Source organism: Sciurus vulgaris, assembly GCF_902686455.1.
Source record: "Sciurus vulgaris genome assembly, chromosome: 3".
In the NCBI taxonomy this organism is placed as follows: Eukaryota; Metazoa; Chordata; class Mammalia; order Rodentia; family Sciuridae; genus Sciurus; species Sciurus vulgaris.
The window spans coordinates 63,489,360-63,510,414 of NC_136463.1; the positions used below are offsets into that span (position 1 = coordinate 63,489,360).

A 21,055-nucleotide genomic window follows, 5' to 3' on the forward strand; every position below is an offset into this window, starting at 1 on the left:
AACTGGGTCAAATGGTGGTTCCATTCCAAGTTTTCTGAGGAAACTTCTCACTGCTTTCCACAGTCATTGCACCAATTTGCAATTCCACCAGCAATGTGTACCTTTTCCCCCACATCTTCATCATTTATTGTTGTATTTTTGATAATTGCCATTCTGACTTGAGTGAGATGAAATCTCAATGTAGTTTTAATTTGCATTTCTGTAATTGTTATGATGTTGAACATTTTTTCATATATTTCTCCTGTGGGGTGCCTGTTCAGTTCCTTTGCTCATTTATTGATTGGGTTATTTGGATTTTTTTGGTGTTAAGTTTTTTGAGTTCTTTATGCATCCTGGATATTCATACTCTATCTGAGGTGCAGGTGGTAAAGATTTTCCCCATTCTGTAGGCTGTCTCTTCACGTTCTTGATTGTTTCCTTTGCTATGAAGAAGCTTTTTCGTTTCATGCCATCCAATTTATTGATTCTTGATTTTTCTTCTTGCACTTTAGGAGTGTTGTTGAGGAATTCAGTTCCTAAGCTGACATGATAGAAATTTGGACCTACTTTTTTTTTCCTAGTATGTGCAGGGTCTGAAACCAAAACTTTAAGGCCTGAGGAAATCCTAGGCCTTACACTGTCAACCAGAAGCTCAAGAGGCTCACGCACAAGGAACAGTGAGAAACCAGAGTTGTACTGAATATTAATAAAATCATAGCCCAAGGACTGGGTTTGTAACTTAATGGTAATGTGGGAAACCCTGGGTTTCATCTCCAGCACCACACATACACGTATGCACGCATGCATAACCTGTAGCCCAACCCTGATCCAACACAATTCTTGATTGGATGGACATAGGCCAGCCCCTTATCCTGTGTGTCTAATATAGCAAAGGAGCACTTTGATGGCAAAAGATGTTGTCTAGCTTCATTGTATATAAAGAATATAGTAAAAAATTACCAGAAACATGAGCTCAGTGGTAGAGCACTTGCCTAGCATGTGTGAGACACTGGGTTCGATCCTCAACACCACATAAAAATAAATAAATAAAATAAAGGTATTGTGTCCATCTACAATTTTTAAAATATGTTTTAAAAAAAGGATTACCAGAAACCAGGCCCAGTGGTGTATGCTTATGGTCCCAGCTCCTCAGGAGGCTAAGGCACGATGATCTCAATCTTGAGTCCAGCGTCAACAATTTAACAAAACTCTATCTGAAAAAATTAAAAGGGCTGGGGGTGTAACTCAGTGGTAGAGCACCTCTGGGTTCAATCTCCAGTACCACCAAAAAACAAACAACCCCTAGAGGTGTAAATGCACATAAAAGCATCCAATAATTAATGAGAAGAAAAAGAAACATTAGAAACATGAGCTGATGTCCACATATAGGAGTTTGTAAGCAATGACTTTAAAATAACTACAATTAATGTATTTAAGAAAAATGAAGAAAAAGATGGACAGAGTAGACAAAAAGATGGAATTCAATGAAGTTTTGGGATCCATAAAAAGAATGAAAAACCAGGCATGATGGCATACACCTCCAGTCCCAACTACTCAAGAGGCCTGGGCAACATAGTAAGACCCTCATCTCAAAACAAGAACAATAAAGATTCAGATGTACTTTCTAGAACTGAAAAATGCTCATTTTAATTTGAAGACTTCTGATTTTTAGTGAAACAATGCTCTTTTTCTGACATTACAGTCCATTTGTATTTCTTTGCCCATTTTTCTAATAGATCATCTTTCTCTTATAAATTTATAAATCTTCATAAATATCCCTTTATAATTCTTTGCTATATTTGTTGTCAATTTTTCTCCTACTCTGTTTTATCTTTTAATCTTGTTTATGGTATCTTACTGTGTAGTCAGCCCTCCTTATCCATGGGTCCCATATCCATGGATTCACCAAACTATGGATGGAGAACACTGCGGGGGGATCCCCAGAAAGTCCCCAAAAAACAAAAGTTGAATTGTGCCAAGAACTATACTTAATCCACACAAATGACATGATGTGTAGGCAAACCCTGCTGTAACTTTCTGCCATTTCACAAATCCTCAGCCTCTCTCCAGCACTCAGCGTTTGAGCATTGTTTGTGCGTGTCTAGGTATCTTACTCATGTAGTATGTAGTTAAGCCTGTGCTATTGTATCAGTCCTAAGATGCACAGACTTTTGTTTCCTTGTCTTTGTTCCCTAAAGCATACAGTGTAACAACTATTTACATAACTTTTATGCTGTATTAGATACTGTAAATAATCTAGAGATGATTTAAAGTATAAGGAAGGATGTGTATAGTTCTATGCAAATACTACACCATTTTATATAAGGGAGTTAGCATCTGCAGATTTGATTGTCTGCAGGCGGCCTGGAACCAATGCCCCTCTGGAAGCAAGGGATGATAGTATATAAATTGTGTGTATTTATATACTAGTAGCTTTTATACAGCCATAACTGTCATTTTCTTTTATAACTTTTAGATTATATGTCTTACTTAGTTAGGAAAGTCTTCTCTATTCCAAAATTATAAAACTACTGAATTTTCTCCTAACTCTTTTGGTAGTTTTATGCTTTTTTTTTTTTCCCCATACTTGAGATGAACCCAGGGATGCTCCACCACTGAGCAATACCCTCATCCCCCTTTTTTCAGAGAGAGGGGCTTGCCAAGTTGCCCAGACTGGCCTCGAACTTGTGATCCTCCTCCTCGGCCTCCTGAGTCACTGGGATTAGAGGTGTGCATCACTGCTTTTAACTGTAATCCATCTGCAATTTTTTCCAGGTATAATTGAAAAATAAAAGTTATTATATATTTAAGGTATACAGTGTGAAGTTATGATTCATGTACACATCTGTATGATAGAGTATTCTAACTTTTTTCCCAGATAAACAGTTTTCCCACAGCATTTATTGAGTGGTCCATGCTTTCCCCAGTACTTCAAAATGCTACACTTACTGAATTATTATTAAATTTCTACTTACCATAACCAAAGGGTTTTAATTACCATGACTTTACAGTATCATTTCAGGACTCTGTTCAGTTTCAAGTAACTGAAACTCAGCTCAAATTATGAAACTGATAGTTATGAAACTAGGGTGTGCAAAAGCAGATCTATTTTCAGACTGGGTTGTTATCCAGAGGCTCAGAGGATGTCATCAGACTCCATATTTCTTCATCTGAGACTCTGCATCTGGTGGATGCTGTAACTATTTGCAGCCCTGGACACACCCTGATTGCTAAATAGCTCCAGGGAAAGAGGCCATCTTTCTGGCAAATTTCAGCAAAAAGTTCTGAGTTGGGCTCAGATTAACCCAACTGATCACATGCAATCATATTCACAACCCTTCAAACACAGATATACGACCCTCTTCAATTGCCAGACCCTGTTGTGATGTAGAGGTCAACTCTACTTTAATCCAAGGAATAATTTGTCCACTAGGATTTGCCAGAGGTAGGAGGAAGAGGCACTCAAAAGCAGGGAACTCTGTAGCGTAAATGTGACTTAGCTATATGTTAAACCAAGTTTCCCCACATACATATATAATCATTGTGCTTTTCTAAGAATATCTTGGCTATGTTGTGTGCATTTCCCCCATGTGAACTTTAGAATTAACTTGTCAAGTTCCATAAAAAATGTTGTTGGGTTTTTGATTGGGATTGTATTGGATTTATAGATTCATTTAGGAAGACCTGACATGTTTACAATATTAAATTTCTTCATCCAAGTAAAGAGTTGTCTTGCCATTTATTTAGGTTTTCTTTTATGTCCTTAAGTAAAGTTTTATAGTCTCTTTATACAGGTCTTGCACATTTCCTGTTAGATTTATTCTTACTTGTAAGGTTTTTCGTTGTTATTGTGTATGATCCTTCCCCCTCCCATAACATTCTCTAATTGATGATTTGAAATGTAAATAAAAAGTAAGAATTTTTTATAATCTTAGAACTGGCCACCCAACTGTACTTTCTCATTACTTCATCATTGTTATGCTAATCCACTTGGGATTTTTAGGTTGAATAACTATATATGCAAATAGTTATCCTCTTTCAATATTTGTACCTCTTATTTTAATTTCATAGCTTTAGTTCAACTTCCAGTATGATGTTGATAGTTACAGCCATTTAGGACATTTACCATTGATTTGTGGTATGTACCATTTAAGGAATATCATTCAGTGTAAGGAAGTTGCCCTATATTCTTTAGTGTATGCCTGTGTGTATGTGTGTGTATGTTGCTGGGGATTGAACCCAGGGGCACTTTACCTCCGAGTTACTCCAACCATTTTTTTTTTTTTTTTTTTTTTTTTTAATTTTGAGACACAGTCTTGCTAAGTTGCTAAAGCTAACCTGGAACTTGTGATCCTCTCTGGAGAGAGTTGCAGGTCTTACAGGCCTGTGCCACCGCACCTGGCTTGTATAGTAATATTCTTAACAAAAATTACTTAATGTGATTCTAATCATGAGGAAAGAGTGAGATCAACGCAGAATGTGGAACACTTTCCTGACCTTGAGTCTTCAAAAATGTTACTCAATAAGAAAAAAAAAAAAAAAAAAAAATTAGCCAGGCATGGTGACACACAATTAAAATCCCAGCGACTCAGGAAACTGATGAACTTGTGATGGATCACAAGTTCAAAGCCAACCTCAGCAATTTAGCAAGACTTGTCTCAAAATAAAAAATAAAAAGAGCTGGGAATGTGGCTTAGTGGTAGAGTGCCCCTGAATTCAAACCCAGTACCACCACAAAAAAAAAAAAAAAAAAAGCAATACAACCTTGATCCTGGATAGGGTTGATATGAGAAAAAGATATAAAGGACATTTTAAGAATAATAAGGAAGCAGGCACATAGCACAGGCCTGTAATCCCAGTAACCCAGGATGCTGAGACAAGAGGACTGCAAATTTAAAACCAGCCTCAGCAAGTAAGTGAGGCCCTCAGCCACTTAGCCAGACCCTGTCTCAAAAGAAAAAGTAAAAAGGACTGTGGGGGCTTGGACTATAGCTCAGTGCAGAGCACTTGCCTAGCATGTGTGAGGCACTGGGTTCCATTCTTAGCACTGCATAAAAATAAAGAAACAAAATAAAGGCATGCTTTCCATCTACAAGTACAAAAAATTTTTTTAAGAGAAAGGACTGGGGACGCAATTCAGTGGTAAAGCACCCCAGGGTTCAATCCCCAGTACCAAAAGAAAAAAGAAGGATGAGGAGGAGAAGGATATTTGAATTTGTGTTAATTTTTTTAGTGATAATGATACTGTAAATAGGAGAACATCCTTTATCTTAGCAAAGACCTGCAAATATTTAGAAGAGAACTTCAATAATGGCTCTACTTACTTTCAAATGGTTCAGAGGAAAGCAGTGTGTTTATCTGGATGTGTACCAGTTATTAAACTATTATTTCCAGTCTCAATCTTCTGTTTGAGTACTTCTGTACTCTGGGACTGGGGCTGAGATTTTCTGCTTTGCCAACTGACTCCATTAGAGGCTTTGCTTCTCTAGGACTCCAGAGAAAGAAGTCAAAACTGGAGGAAGAAGGTACTTGGTTCTTGTCTGTATTCTAATTAAAATCCCCATATAAAAGGATGAAACTGGACCTTTATTTTACATTATATCTATCTCTACACACACACACACACACACACACACACACACACACACACACACATACACACATAAATTAACTCAAATTGAATAAAGAAAACCTTACTGCTTAAACAGTAAAACTCTGAGAAGAAAACATAAGAGAAAATCATGATATTAAATTTGGCAATGATTACTTGGCTATGACACCAAAAACATAAGCAACAAGAGAAAAAAATAGACTTCATCAAAATTAAATTTTTGTGCATCAAAGGATACTATAATGAGAGTAAAAAGATGACCCACAAAATGGGAGAAAATACTCACAAATCACTTATCTGATAAGAGAACCAGAATATATAAAGGACTCCTACAACTCAACAACAGAAAATCCAGTTGAAAAATAGGTGAAAGACTTGAGTTTAACTTGGGACCTGAAGAAAAGAATGAATTGTTGCAGCTTAGTTCTTAATTACACTAAAGAATAATTATAAAACAAGAGTTTGTTATCATTTTGATCTAAAATTTTAAAATATCTTTATTATACAAAAGGAGTTTTGCTATTCTTGCTGTTTACCACAACTGTTTCATCTGAACTAGGATTTTCAAGTTTAACCTAACTTAAAACAAAAACAAATAAGAATACATTCTATGGTGAGCTAGGTAGGGTGGTTCCTACTTGTAATCCCAACAACTCTGAAGACTGAGGCAGGAAGATGGCAAATTTGAGCAATTTAGCAAGACCCTGTCTCCAAATAAAAAATAAAAGGCCCACCACTTGACCCAGCTATCCCACTCCTCAGTTTATACCCAAAGGACTTAAAATTAGCATACTACAGTGATGCAGCCACATCAGTGTTCATAGCTGCTCAATCCACAATAGCTAGATTGTGGAGCCAACTGAGATACCCTTCAATTGATGAATGGATAAAGAAACTGTGGTATATATACACAATGGGATATTATTCAGCCATAAAGAAGAATAAAATTATGTCATTTGCTGGTAAATGGATGGAGTTGGAGAATATCATGCTAAGAGAAATAAGCCAAGCCCCAAAACCCAAAGACCAAATGTTTAATAAGTGGATGATGATACGTAAGGAGGGGTGGGGTGGCGGGGGCGGGGCAAGAGAAGAATGGAGAAATTTTGGATGGTATAGAGGAAAATAGGGTGGGAGGGGGTGGGGGAAGGAAAGCTAGTAGACTGAGACAGACATTATTACCCTATGTATCTGTATGATTATGTGAATGGTATGAATCTACATTGTATACAACCATAGGAATGAAAAGTTGTACCCCATTTGTGTACAATGAATCAAAATGCAGTCCGTAAAAATAAAAACAATTAAAAAAGTAAAAGGCACTGGGGTTGTGGCTCAGTGGTAGAGTGCTCCTGGGTTCAATTCACAGTACCAAAAAAAGAATATGCTCTATAAAGGTATGCATGGAATATTATCTTCATATGTTCCGAACTGTGGTAAATTTAGGGCAGGCAAGCAAGCATACCTTTTGAATTAAGTAAAATCTTTCCTAATTTTTATTTTTGTATTGTGATTTTTGTCTATCATGTTTAAATATTAATTCACATTTGATAGTAACATTTTTTACCTTTTTTTTTTTTTTCTTTTGTGGTGCTGGGGATTGAACCCAGGGCATTCTACCAACTAAGTTATCTCCCCAGACCCACATTTTACCTTATATACAACGAAGAATTTTTTTTTTGGAAAATTCAGTTTATACATACATAGAAGCATCATACCAAGTCACAGTGTAAAAGGAGGTGGTTTTTTTTGTTGTTTGTTTGTTTTTATGGTGCCTCTTGCATACCAGGCAAGTGCTCTACCATTGAGCTACACCCCTAGCCCATAAAAGGTATTTCTTATCATTGATTCTTGTTCCTTTTTTTTTTTTTTTTTTTTTTTTTGGTACCGAGGATTGAACTCAGCGGCACTCACCCACTGAACCACATCCCCAGCCCTGTTTTATATTTTATTTAGAGCCAGGGTCTCACTGAGTTGCTTAACACCTCATCATCGCTGAGACTGACTTTGAACTTGTGATCCTCCTACCTCAGCCTCCCCAATTGCTGGGATTACAGGCATGCACCACAGTGTCCAGCTTATCATTGGTTCTTGAAAACAAAAAATTTAAAACCACATATAAGCATTCTGTATTTTTTGTTGTGTTTTCTTCCAAGAGTTGCTTAAGAGAATTTTTAGTTTTTCACATCACTTTTGATTCTGCTTTTGTTATTCATATTTTACTCTATGGCATTATAGTCAAAGAGTATAATATAGGTTATTCTATACTGATTCTCTTTCTTTTTTTTCTGGTGCTGGGGTTTTAACCCAGGGCCTTGTGCTCATGAGGCAAGCACTCTACCAACTGAGCTATATCCCCAGCCCCAATTGTTTCTCTTTATTGGGAAAAAAAAAAAAAAGGTGTATTCTCTATTACCAATGTATGTGTGTATATTTGTGTATTTGTATGTTAGATCAATTTTATTAATTTTATTGTATAGAGCACTTGTATACTTATTTTTTTGTTTGTGTTTTATTTTAGGTACTGGGGATTGAACCCAAAGGTGATTTACCACTGAGCTACATCCCCAGCTCATACTGGGGTGTACTTTTTCTTTTTTATTTTGAGACAGAGTCTTACTAAGTTGCTTAGGACCTCACTAAGTTGCTGAGGCTGGCCTTTAACTCAGCCTCAGTCTCCCAATCTCTGGGATTACAGGCATATGCTGCTGTGCCCAGCTTGTATACTTACTTTTAAAACTTTTTGAGTCTGAAATAATTTCAGACTTACTTGCCAGAATCAGAGAATTGCTGTATGATACCCTTTTTCTAGATGCCCCAAATATTCACATTCTCTCTCTCTCTCTCTCTCTCTCTCTCTCTCTCTCTCTCTCTCTCTCTCTCTCTCTCTTCCTCCCCACCCCCTCCTCAGCCATTAACAGCATTTTCAACACAGTTTAAATGGAGAGTACTCCTTGGTACAAATAATCCATGTGTTACATTATTCTCCACATCCAATCTTCTTTAGGATGTATGACCCAAGGAATGGTTCATTAATCAATAAATATGAAATAAAGAATAAAACATTAACATTCTTTCCTCTGAATAGAAATCTCCCTTTATTGCGATACCATGAGATGTTTTTCTTCATATCATGTACAACCTCATATTATAGTTTGAAATTTCCCCTGAAATAACAAATTTCTCCTTTTTTTTCCCCTCTCCTTCACAAAGACCTGAGGATGAGATATTTTTAAAAAGACTTTCTAGAGGTTACCTGGTGGAAAAGGACCCCAACGCTCCCCCTTTCTATAGAGAAAAAGGAAACAGTAAATTCCAGAAGAAGGATTATACAGGAGCTGCAGTGCTGTACTCTAAGGTAAAATGCTCCCAGTCCAGCAGTTCAACAGAGCATATTTCTGCAGAAGATAGAGCAGTATCACTAAATTTCTAGCCAGATACTTATGTCTATAGATTGTACATTGGATTTGAAAAGTAAATTGACAGAGTCCTGCTGTTGGTTGTATTCTGAAACAAAGGGTTGTTTTGGCGTCCTGAATTTCTTTCTTTCTTTTTTTCCTTTTGTTTTGTGGTGCCAGACATGGAACCTAGGACCTTGCACATGCTAGGCAGTTTCTCTATCATTGAGCCACATCCATGGCCCACACCCATGGCCCTTTTTACTTTTATTTGTATTTTTTTTTATTATTTTTGAGTCAGGGTTTCACTAAGTTGTCCAGCCTAGCCTCGAACTTGCAGTCCTCCTGCCTTAGCCTCCCAAGAAGCTGGGATTATAGGCATGCCTGGCTCTGAATTTCATTAAGAAACTTCTGTTCCTTTATTCTTTCGGACATCTTTTAGTAATAGGCTTATCGGCCCCTTATCTTGCCTTCCCACATCTGTCAACTCTCATTGAATCATATGCCATTTTGGTCTAAATGAATGTTGAGGCAATTTACTTAATACAATTAACTTAGAAACAACTAGATTTTAAGTAGCCACAGTGTCAGCTTAGAACCAAAATGACTTAGATTAAGTTAGAAAGGAAAATGAGCTGATTTGCCACAGACCAGATGATCTCCATTTTACAGTTTGCAAGTATTTTAAATTACGTTAACCATCACTGAGCTAGATTTATGAGGAATCATGGCTTGTAACAATCTTATCCTTATTGGCCTACTTCCATGGTAGCAACTGGAATAAGATCCCCCGAGAGACTTTTTTCAATAACTTTTAAGAGATTTGTATGATCTTAAAGCAAGTATATATCAATCCCTTCTATCAGGTCTTGATCTTATTTATTAAAAGAATGAGTATAAGTTGGGCATGGTGGCACACACAAGTAATCTCAGCTACTCAGGATGCTAAAGTAAGAGAATCACAAGTTCCAGGCTAGCCTGGGCAGCTTAGAGTATAAGGGACTGGAGGTGTAGTTCAGTGGTAGAGGGCTTGCCTAGCATGCATGAGACTCTGGGTTTGGTTCCCCAGCTCCCCCAAAAAGTGATTTAAAGGGTGTACCCTTATTCTGATTCTTTAACAGGCCTATGCTCAAAGTTTGAAATTAATTTTCCAAAAACTGTCAAACCTACAACAGCAGCATCTGCAACTGATAAAAACCCTGCTTCATAATGTTATAACAATGTATTTAGCTTTAATTATGTAACCTTCAGTGATTGCTGAAGGATTAAAATCCATTAGATATAATGATTTAGTGATAAATGGCTTAATAGTTTTTGTTTGTTTGCTTGTTTGTTTTTGGTACCAGGGATTCAATCCAGTGGCACTTAACCATTGAGCTACATCCCCAGTCCATTTTTGTTGTTGGTAGTGGTGGTGATGGTTTTTGTTTATTGTTGTTTTTTGAGACAGGGTCTTTCTAAGTTGCTATGACCTTACCAAGTTGCTGAGACTGGCTTTGCAGCTGTGATCATCCTGCCTCAGCCTCCCAAACTGCTGGAATTGCAGGTCTGCACTACTATGCAGGCTGGCTTAATAGTTCTTTAGCACTGATTTCATGAGCTTTATACATGTGCATCATAAATGTGATCACATGGAAGGCTGGGGATGTAGCTCAGCAAAAGATTTACCTAGTGTGCATGAGACCCTGAGTTTGATTCCCAGAACCACCACCACCACCACAAAAAAAAAAAAAAAAAAAATCTAATCATCTGAAAATTTGTTCAAGGAAAACCAATAAAATAAAAAATTAAGTGCTCGCTTCAGCAGCACATATACTAAAATTGGAATGGTACAGAGAAGATTGCACAAGGATGTCATACAAATTCGTGAAGCATTTAAAAATAAATAAATAAAATAAAAATTAAGTCAGACAAAAGATTAAGGTTGTTCTGGATATGGAAAGAGATGAGCCTCCTATTTCATGAAGGTAGTATTTGGGTAATTATGGTGCTCTGCAATTTTCTAAAAAGCTACTATTTTCTTTTTAAAAATAATATTTGTTTTTGTGAAAGTAATATAAGTTACTTTGGAAAATATAGAGAAGTCTAAAGAGTAAAAAAAAAAAATCTCATAACCAGTGATACACCCTGTTGACATCTTTGCTTACATCCATCCATCTAGACTTTTTTTTCTGCAAATGTGTTTTTCTTTTACAAAATTGGGGTAATGCTGCACTTACTGTTTTGTAACCTGTTTTTTCTCCTCAACAATTTACTGTGTCCATTTTCTCATATTATTAAATTTTCCACTAGTACATGACTTTTTACAACTGGCTTAGCGTTGTATTACAGAGAAGAAATGGACTTAATTTAGCATCTAATGTTAACATGTTTGGTAACATAATGCTATAATGAGCATCTTTCTATGTAAATATTTGTATACAACTGATTATTTTCTTAGAATAAATCTATAGAAGGGTAGGAATATATTTTTAAGGTCTTTGATACTTGATGCTAAATTGTTTTCCTGGAAAGAACTAGTTGACATCCCTTCTGATAGAATATAGAATGTTAATTTCGTCTCCTAAGCAATATCGGTTATTATGGTTTTAATATTATATCTATTTATTTTTAATAGGAAATATGTTTGCATAGCTAGATTTTAAAAGTCCCAAGAATATACAGTGTAGTCTACTTCTGCACCCTAGCCACCTTATTTTTCATTCTTAACACTGTAACTACCTTATTTCATACATATGTAAGTGAATAATCACAGTGGCATGAGCCCTGTAGTTTCGACTACTCAGGAGGCTGAGACAGGAGGACTGTTTGAGTCCAGGTGTTCAAGACCAGTCTGGGCAACAGAGTGAGACCCTGTCTTGTAAAAAAAAAAAAAAAATGTTTTTTTAATTAAAAATAGGGTTAGGGCAGGGCCCAATGGCGCACACCTGTATTCCCAGTGATTCAGGAGGTTGAGTCAGGAGGATCATAAGTTCAAGGCCAGCCTCAGCAACTTAACAAGGCCCTAAGCAACTTAGGGAGAGCCTGTCTCAAAATAAAAAGAACTGGGGATGTGGCTCCGTGTTTAGGTCCCCCTGGGTTCAATCCCTGGTACCAAAAACAAGCAAACAAAAAATAACATGGTTAGGAGTGGAGCTCAGTGGTAAAGCACATGATGAGCATGCACAATGCTCTGGGCTTGATCCCCAGCCCCACAAATAAATAAATAATCTTCACTCCTACATGCACAACCTCATTGTACATAAATGATACCATTCTGTACAAACTGTTTTGCACTTAGTAAGTTCGAAGATCATCCCACATGGGTAGGTAAAGAGCTTCTTCATTTCAGGGAACTCAGAGAAGGTGGCAGCACAGTGTCAGGAGAAGGGAAGTCTGTGCAGCCTGATATGCCGGGGCCTGTTTCTGGAAGCGGGTGGCGGCGCTGGGCGCTGGCTGTGGGGGCCCTGGGAAGGACATGTCTTTTCTCAGCTGCACTTTGTCAGTGATTCTCTCTCCTGAAGAGAAGATTATGGTGGGCTGGGTGTGACCCAGCAGCAGACCACTTGCCTAGCAGGCACAAGGCCCCCGGTTCAGTCCCCAGCACCAAATTTTAAAAGATTATGATAAAAGATAATTTGGAATAAGTCACAAGACATGAAGTCTCCAAAGTACTGTCTGTCAAGGTAGCCCTCAGTATCTTCCTCCTGCAGTGCCCACTCCATGGGCACACTGTGTCCAGCTGTGCTGAGGGTAAAGCAAGCTCTGATGTGTGGAATAAGGGTTAGATATTTCTGTTTTCTGTAAAGAGTTGTTTTGTATTTTGTTTTCTACTAAAATGTTTTTAGTTTCAACAACAACCAAAAAAGAGCTTCATTCTTTTTTATGGCTACATGATATTCTATTAAAGGGACGTATCATAAATTATCTAGCCAGTAGTTTGTAGATCAATATGTATGTGGCTTCCTATCTTTTGCTATTACAAGCAATTATGTCATTTTGCATGTATCTGTAAGATAAACGGTCATATTTATAGGATCAACTCCTAGAAGAGGAATTGCTGGTCAGTGGAGATTTTGTATGCATATGTAAAATATATAATATGAAAATGTTGATTATACATTGCTAAATTGTTCTCCATTATCATTAGACCAATTTACATTGCCTCTAGCAACACAATCAGAATGCCTATTATCCCACTCCTTTGCCAACTCAATGTGCTGTTTTATTTTCCTTTGCCAAACTGATAGGTGACAAATGGTATCTCAGAACAGTTTTAATTTGCATTTTGTTGATTATGAATCACGTTGAGCATATTCTCATGTTTTAGAGCCATTTGTATTTCCCACAAGAACTGTCCATATCATTTGCATATTTTCCTATTGAAATATTGGTTGTCATCTTATTGATCTGTAGAAACTTTAAAAAAATTTTTTTTTAATTTTAGATAAACATAATACCTTTATTTTATTTATTAACTTTTGTGTGGTGCTAAGGATTGAACCCAGTGCTTCACACATGCTGGGCAAGTGCTCTACCACTGAGCCACAACCCCAGCCCCTGTAGAAACTCTTGATAAAGAAATTAGCTCTTTGCCTATAATAGGAGTTGCAATTTTTTCCAGTCCAGTGTTTGCTTTTTGATTCTACTTGGATTTTTTTGTTTTTGGTTTTTGGTACCAGGGATTGAACCCAGGGGCACTTAACCACTGAGCCACATCCCCAGCCTTTTTATATTTTGTTTTGAGGCAGGGTCTCACTGAGTCACTGAGGTTGGCTTTGAATTTGCAGTAGTCCTGCCTCAGCCTTCCGAGCTGCTGGGATTACGGGCATGCACCACCACACCTGGCTCCTTTTATTGGTTTTTGCTGTGAAGAATTTATCTTTTTGTGATCGGATTTATTAACCTTTTATGACTCCTGGGGTCTGTGTCATAGTTAAAAAGAGATTTCTCCAACATAACTTGAGACAATTCCTATAGTTTCTTCCAGTGCTATTATAGTTTCTTTTTTTTTTTTTTTTTTTATGTTAAGAGTTTGATCCATTAGGAGGCAGGAGGTGGCAGGGTAAGTGGGTAACTCAGTGATAGGACATGTACTTAGCATCTGTGAGGGCCTGGGTTCAATCCCCATCACTGGCCCCCCATTTGTATTTACTAGTGAAACACTTCTCTTATATTGAGCTAACTTCGCTTTTTCTCAGAGGCTGCCTACCTGTCCCAATACTTTCACTGAATAATCCCCATCTTTTCTCTAATCATTTGAGATGCCACCTTTAAGGTTATTATTCTTGTCAATTTGATGAGAGGGAGAAAAGTATGCTTTTTTTGCTTTTGTTTTCATGTGTTCCGTGATCCATATGTAAATTAACTATTTGTTTTATATATTAACTCTGTTTTTCTTTAGTGAATTTCTATTTGTGACAATCACACTCTTTTTTTCTATTTGTTTGTTTGTTTATGCAGTGCTAGGGATCAAACCTAGGGCCATACACATGCTAGGCAAGTGTTCTACCACTGAACTGCAACCCAAGCCACACACCCTTTGTTAAATGCAGAATTTTGCTTCCAAATATTTTCCTCGGTTTTTCATTTGCCTTTATTATTGTTTTCAGCTGAAGTTGTTTCTGATGCTGCTATCTTCAAAGTGTTGAATATTTATTTCTTCACTTGTTTTTCACAGCTTTGCTCTAAGGTAGTTAAAAATGAACTGAAGCAGCTGGAACACATAAACATTTAGCGACTTTCCCAATTTCATTCAGTCTTTATTAGTAGAGCCCTTATATCTCAAAAAAAAAAAAAATGTCTTTAGAGATGCTAGTTCCCATTTATACCTTTAACAATTCATTGTTTTGCAGGGAATTTCACATTCAAAGCCTAACACTGAGGACATCTCACTGTGCTATGCTAATCGTTCTGCAGCCCTCTTCCACCTGGGTCAGTATGAAGTGAGTATCAGCATGCCAGGAGCCTCGTGCTTCATGAAGATGGGCCTCCGGCGCTGCTTCTTCCTTACACACGAAATCCAGCTATGCTGCAACTCATTAATTGGGAGCACATCAGTGTCCACCCAAACTTGTTCTTTCTCCTGATTCATTTTACCTATTAGAGATGATCAGAAAATCTGTGGCACACTCCAGGACTCTATAGCCAGTAGGTCAGCAGTTCTTGTGTCAAGCTCAGCTGTACAAAACACATTGCTAATAATACTTCAGGTTCCAAGTGTGTCCAAAGTATTTACTTGTTCGTTTGTTTGTTTTAAATAAGTAGGGAGTGTTTAAGATTATCCCTGTAATAATATAGCTTGCCCTAAATAAGCAATGAAAAAGTAAAAGGTGCCCTGAAGTACCTGTGAATGCGTGGGAGGCAGACTTTCAATGAATGGCTTTCTTCTGATCCTTTAATTGTGGTAACAGAAAAAATGTTGAGAATTGTGTCAGTGGAGTTTTTAAAACAGGAAGTGACCAAAATCAGATTTGTGCTTTAGAAAGTTACCTCTGAGAGAGTCCTAAGTACAAGCTCTAAAATGCCATTTGGTACATCCATTTCAGAATTCCACAGAAATTCAAGTTACACCCTACAGTTAAGAACTACTAGAATAGTCACACATTCACACTTACTGCCCTTCAGACTCAAAGAGCAAGAATCTAACTCTAGATCCTAAGCAAGAAAGTCCTAGACTACTGCAGACAGTAGTCTAGCAGAATTAGTGGAACTTGAAAACATTTAACCCTTCATAACTTCTCTATATTGACTGTTTCTGTTTTCCTTCTTCTAATTACTGTTTATTGAGCACATACTATGTTCCAGGCCCTCTTTCAGCACTTTAGACATATTACTTTATTTCCTCATTAAAACCATCTAGTGTTGGGCTAGGGGTATGGCTCAGTTGGTAGAGTGCCTGCCTCGCAAGCATGAGGCCCCGGGTTCAATCCCCAGCACCGCAAAAAAAAAAAAAAAAAAAAAAAAAAAAAAAAAAAAAAATCTAGTGAGGTATTATCATCCCTGTTTCTCAGATTGAAAAAAACTAAGGTATTAAGAAATTATGTTATCTGTATAAGGTCATGCTTCTAGTAAGAGGCATAGTCAGTATTTGAACAGGGATTGTTTGGCTTAAAAACCATCCTCTTAAATTCCCCAAACATTTAAGAGCCAGTTGTGGTAGCACACACCTGTAATCTCAGCTTCTCTGGAGACTGGGAGTAAAGAATGACAAGTTCAGGGCCAGTGTGAGTAACTTAGTAAAACCCTGTCTCAAAATAAAAAGGACTGGGCTGGGGGGATAGCTCAGTTGTTAGAGCGCTTGCCTTGTAAACACAAGGCCCTGGGTTCGATCCCTAACACTGTTAAAAAAAAAAAAAAAGGACTGAGGATATAGCTCAGTGATAGAACACCCCTAAATTCAATGCCCAGTACCACAAGGGAAAAAAATGGGCTCTTGGTTGTAGTTATTTCATTTTTTATAATTCATAACTTTCCTGTAGATTTTTGGAAGGATTTTCAGTATAAACTGAAGAGTAGGGACGAAGGATATCTTGGGATTTTCTTTCTGTTTTCAGACATGTCTTGAAGACATCACCAGAGCACAGATGCATGGGTATCCAGAAAGACTGCAACCCAAGATGATATTTCGTAAGGCTGAATGCCTGGTGACTCTGGGGAGACTTCAGGAAGCAAGTCAAGCCATCAGTGATCTTGAAAGTGACTTTGCTACCAAACGAACCTTAGCAACTTCCTCCTTTCAAATTCTGCAGAAAAACCTCTATCATCTAAAAAAGAAGGTTCAAGAAAAGGAAAGTCTCCCAGAAACCTTCCCACCAACTCTAGCCAAAACCTTTGAGGATATGGACCTAAAGGAAGAGAATGAACACATTTCCAGTGCGTCATCATCTGTCAGTTTATGCACAGACCCTTTAAAAGGCCGCTGTCTGATTGCCACAAAAGACATTCTCCCAGGAGAGCTCCTGGTGAAGGAGGATGCTTTTGTGAGTGTCCTTAACCCAGGAGAAAGGCTACGTCACAGCCTAGGGAACAAGTGGGATACCAGAGTTGCCAATGGGGACCTCTACTGTCACCGATGTCTGAAGCACACTTTGGCAACTGTCCCCTGTGATGGATGCAGCTATGCCAAGTATTGTAGTCACGAGTGTATGCAGCAGGCCTGGGAGCTCTACCATAGCGTAGAGTGTCCTCTGGGGGCGCTGCTTCTCACACTGGGTGTCTTTTGCCACATTGCCCTGAGGTTGACTCTTTTGACCAGATTTGAGGATGTTGGCAAAGTCACAAGTAAGCTTTGTGATGAAATTAGTAACAACATCTCTTTCCCCAAAAGCAAGACTCTGATCAAGACACTTAATTACAACCAGGAGGAGAATGAGGACAATGGCAAAGTAGTTAAGACCCCAATTCCTGGATGTGATATTAGCGGGAAGTATGAAAATAATTATAATGCTGTCTTCAACCTTTTGCCCCATACTGAAAACCATAGCCCAGAACACAAATTCCTTTGTGCTGTAAGTATCTCTGCACTGTGCAAGAAGCTTGAGGCAGCCAACTTACAGGCCTTTGCCACAGATCTGAATTCCTCTAAGCTGAAGGCCCCAGTGACTCCTCAGTTGTGTGCAGATTTGAATATTTGGGGAGTTGCCATGCTGCGACACATGTTACAGCTGCAATGTAATGCTCAGGCGATAACTACTATACAGCAGACAGGTAAGAAGGAAATCTCTTTTTTGGCCTTACTTTGTTTTTGTAGTTGCTGTTTTGTGGGGGAAGAACCATAAAGGAAAACAAACATTCAAACAAATCGGTGACCTACTGAGAAAACACAGCTGTCTTGTATTATCATTATTATGCCTTTGAGAAGCCATGTGACCTTAACAAATTATTTTACCATACTGTGCTTCAGCCTTCTCATCTATAAAATGCATAGTTCGCTTCACCTAACTCTACAGAGTTTGTGTATGCATGTACAAAAATAATTTTAAAAGGCAAAATGTATATTATGACGATATTTTGATTTTAAAGGAAAACTTTCAAATAGTAATAACAAGTTTGTCATAAGGATACACCCACAGAGAAAGTTAAATAGCAGGAAAAGCAAAAAAAAATAGTGAAACAAGACTGAAGGGTCTCGCCAGGTGCAATGGAGAATGCCTGTAATCCTTGTGACTCAGGAAGCTGAGTCAGGAGGATCGCAAATGTGAGGCCAGCCTCAGCAATTTAGCAAGGTCCTAAGCAACTTAGCAAGACCCTATCTCAAAATAAAAAAGACTGGGGAATGTAGCTCAGTGGTAACACACCCCTGGGTTAAATCCTCAGTTTCCCAAACAAAACAAAAACAAAAAAAGAGAGAATCCAGCCCATCACAGCTTTTCACACTAGACTACACTGTGAACTATTGGCTACCCTACAAATGGCCTATGGTCAGGTGGCCAGCCTCCAAGGGGCTACCTCTAGACACTAACCAGCCAACCTAGCATGGCTTATCTGAATGGGTTCTATAGCCAAGACTTTGTAAGCTAGATGAGAGTTTGAATGTGCCCAGAATCATGAGTGACATTTCCAGTATGACTGTACTAACAACAGAAACATAATTATTAGAAAATAAATGGTATTTGCAATATTTCTATTGTAAGATTTCCATAATAGAAAATGTGTTTTGATTCTATCAGTTTATTATACTTAACTTTTCTGGTTAATTCATTGAAAGGGAAGAAAACTAGGTGTTAGCTAAACGTAGGATTTATAGACAGAATAGTCAATGTAGTTTAACTAAACTATATATATTTAGCTCTTCTGATCTTTCACATTAGGTAATTTAGAATTTATCAGCATTTTTGTGTGTATTTTATGTTTAATTTTAATTCAGTTGCCAAATAATATAGTATATAGTACTCACTAGAAATGTTTTGGAACCTGATACTCTTCCCCATCCAGAAGCACATGGAACATCCAAAACTAGCAGTGGCCTAATGCCATTGTATTACTGAATGGCACTACAGATTAGTCTGTTTTGTTTTGCCTTCTTTTGCTTCTTTGAGCCGTTGCTATCAGTAGAAGCCAAAATATCAAAAACTTTAATAGTGATTAATTCTTAAAGTAGAAATATAAGCGATTACTATTTTCCTCTTTGAACTTCCTGGGTTTTTTTGTTTGTTTGTTTTTTAATTAAGAATACTATTCAAGCTGGGTTAAGTGGTATATGCTTGTAGTCCCAGCTACTCAGGAAACTGAGGAAGGAGGATCCATGTTCAAGACCAACCTGGGTAACTTAATAGACTATCTCAAAATGAAAAAAAAAAAAAGGACTGGGGATGAAGCTCTGTGGTAGAGTGCTTGCCGACCATGTATGAGGCACTGGCAGACCTCCAGTACTAGGGTGAAAAATACAGATTATGTACCTTTCCTGTCATCTTAGAGGGCGGAAAATTTTTTAAAAACCTCACAGAGCAAAAGATATTAAAAATGAGTTTATAGTAGTAAATATAAATGGACTAACCACCTATTAAAGGAGTCTTTCAGAATAGATTAAAAAAATTAAAATTCAACTATATTCTGTTTTCAAAAGTGACTCCTATAAAAAAAATGACACTGTTTTGGCAATACATAAGGAATCACGAATAAATCATGGTATTGGTATTATTATGAAATAATAGAACTCAAGGTAAGATACATAGTAAAACAAAGAAAGCATTTTATTTTTATAAAGGAGACTCTCCACACTGAAATATATCATCAGCCTTTGCTCTCAGAAGCATATCTATAAAACAAAAATGGTTACATATATAAGGAGAAGATTGTTTCCATTGTTGTGAAAAAATTTCATGTACCACTCTGACTTTGACTGATCAAATATATTAAGGGTCTAAAAACCAAGATAACATAATAAGCTAGGGGATTTAGTAGGCATCTATCTATCTATCTAAGCTTGTATCCCGTAGATCAGAAGTCACAAACTTTTCTATAAAGGGCCAGATAGTAAACATTTTAGGGTTTAGAGGCCGTGTGGTCTGCATTGCAGCTATCCACCTCTGCTGTGTGTCACAAACAGCTATGGACAATACACAAATGAATGAGAAATTTGCATTTTTGTAATTTTTCACATTCCAGAAGAATTGTTCTTTTGTATTTTTTTTTTCAACCACTTAAAAATGTAAAATTGATTCTTAGACTATAGATTTCAGCTTACAAATGCTTGATATGGACAAAGATCTGGCAAATCTAAGAAATCTGTTCAGGGGTTGGGGAAGTCCACAAAATTTTGAACAATAAAGGAGATATTTTGTAAATTCATTTTCAAATGTGAAAAACTTTGGTGCCAGGTACAGTTACACATGCCTGTAGTTCAAGCTACTTAGGAGGCTGAGGCAGGAAGATTGCTTGAGCCCAAGAGTTTGAGGCCAGCCTGGGCAACATAGTAAGACCCTATCTCCTTAAAAAATAAATAATACAATTTTAGGTTATTCAATTTGGAAATATTAAATAGACAGCTTTTTTTTTTTTTTTTTTTTTTTGAGACAGAGTCTTGCTAAGTTGCTGAGGCTGGGCCTTGAACTTGTGAACCTCCTACTTCAGCCTCTTAAGTTCCTGGGATTATAGGTGTGCACTATCACACCCATCACAAAAAACTTTTTTTTTTTTTTTAATATTTTTTAGTTGTCAATGGACCTTTATTTTACTTATTTATATGTGGTGCTGAGAATTGAACCCAATATGTCGCACATACCAGGCAAGCACTCTCCCACTGAGCTACAACCCCAGCCCCAGCCCACAAAAAAATTTTAAGGAACATACTTAGCTATAATTTTTGCTTTTAATATATTTTTTATTGATGCATGATAATTAGACCATAATTTTGAAAAAAGTTATCTCAAGAAGAAATTGTTTCTATGGTATATAAACTATTCCAGAGCATGGAGAAACCTAGTCCTCTTCACTTGTGAATGTAGCTGTGAAAACTGTAAATAAATCGCTGCTGTATCACATCCTGCAGATTATTAAAGGAATATTAATATCTAACCAAGTAGGGTTTCTCCCAGAAGTGTGAGGTATTTTAATTTGGGGGGATACAAAAGGATTGAATAAACAG

General features: G+C 37.3%; 1 protein-coding gene across 5 annotated transcripts in view; it reads left to right on the top strand.

Annotated features, from left to right (window-relative positions):
- The window catches only part of SMYD4 (SET and MYND domain containing 4), a 42,683-nt gene that overhangs the window by 6,210 nt on the left and 15,418 nt on the right, over window positions 1-21,055 (top strand). For 4 of the 5 annotated variants that reach the window (XM_079130815.1, XM_079130814.1, XM_079130816.1 and 1 more), the window contains 3 exons: window positions 8,804-8,948; window positions 14,823-14,912; window positions 16,524-17,676. In XM_079130815.1, the coding sequence (XP_078986941.1) occupies window positions 8,804-8,948; window positions 14,823-14,912; window positions 16,524-17,676 (1,388 nt within the window). The remainder of the gene's footprint in view (window positions 1-8,803; window positions 8,949-14,822; window positions 14,913-16,523; window positions 17,677-21,055) is intronic. The other variant, XM_079130818.1, reaches the window with a different exon arrangement.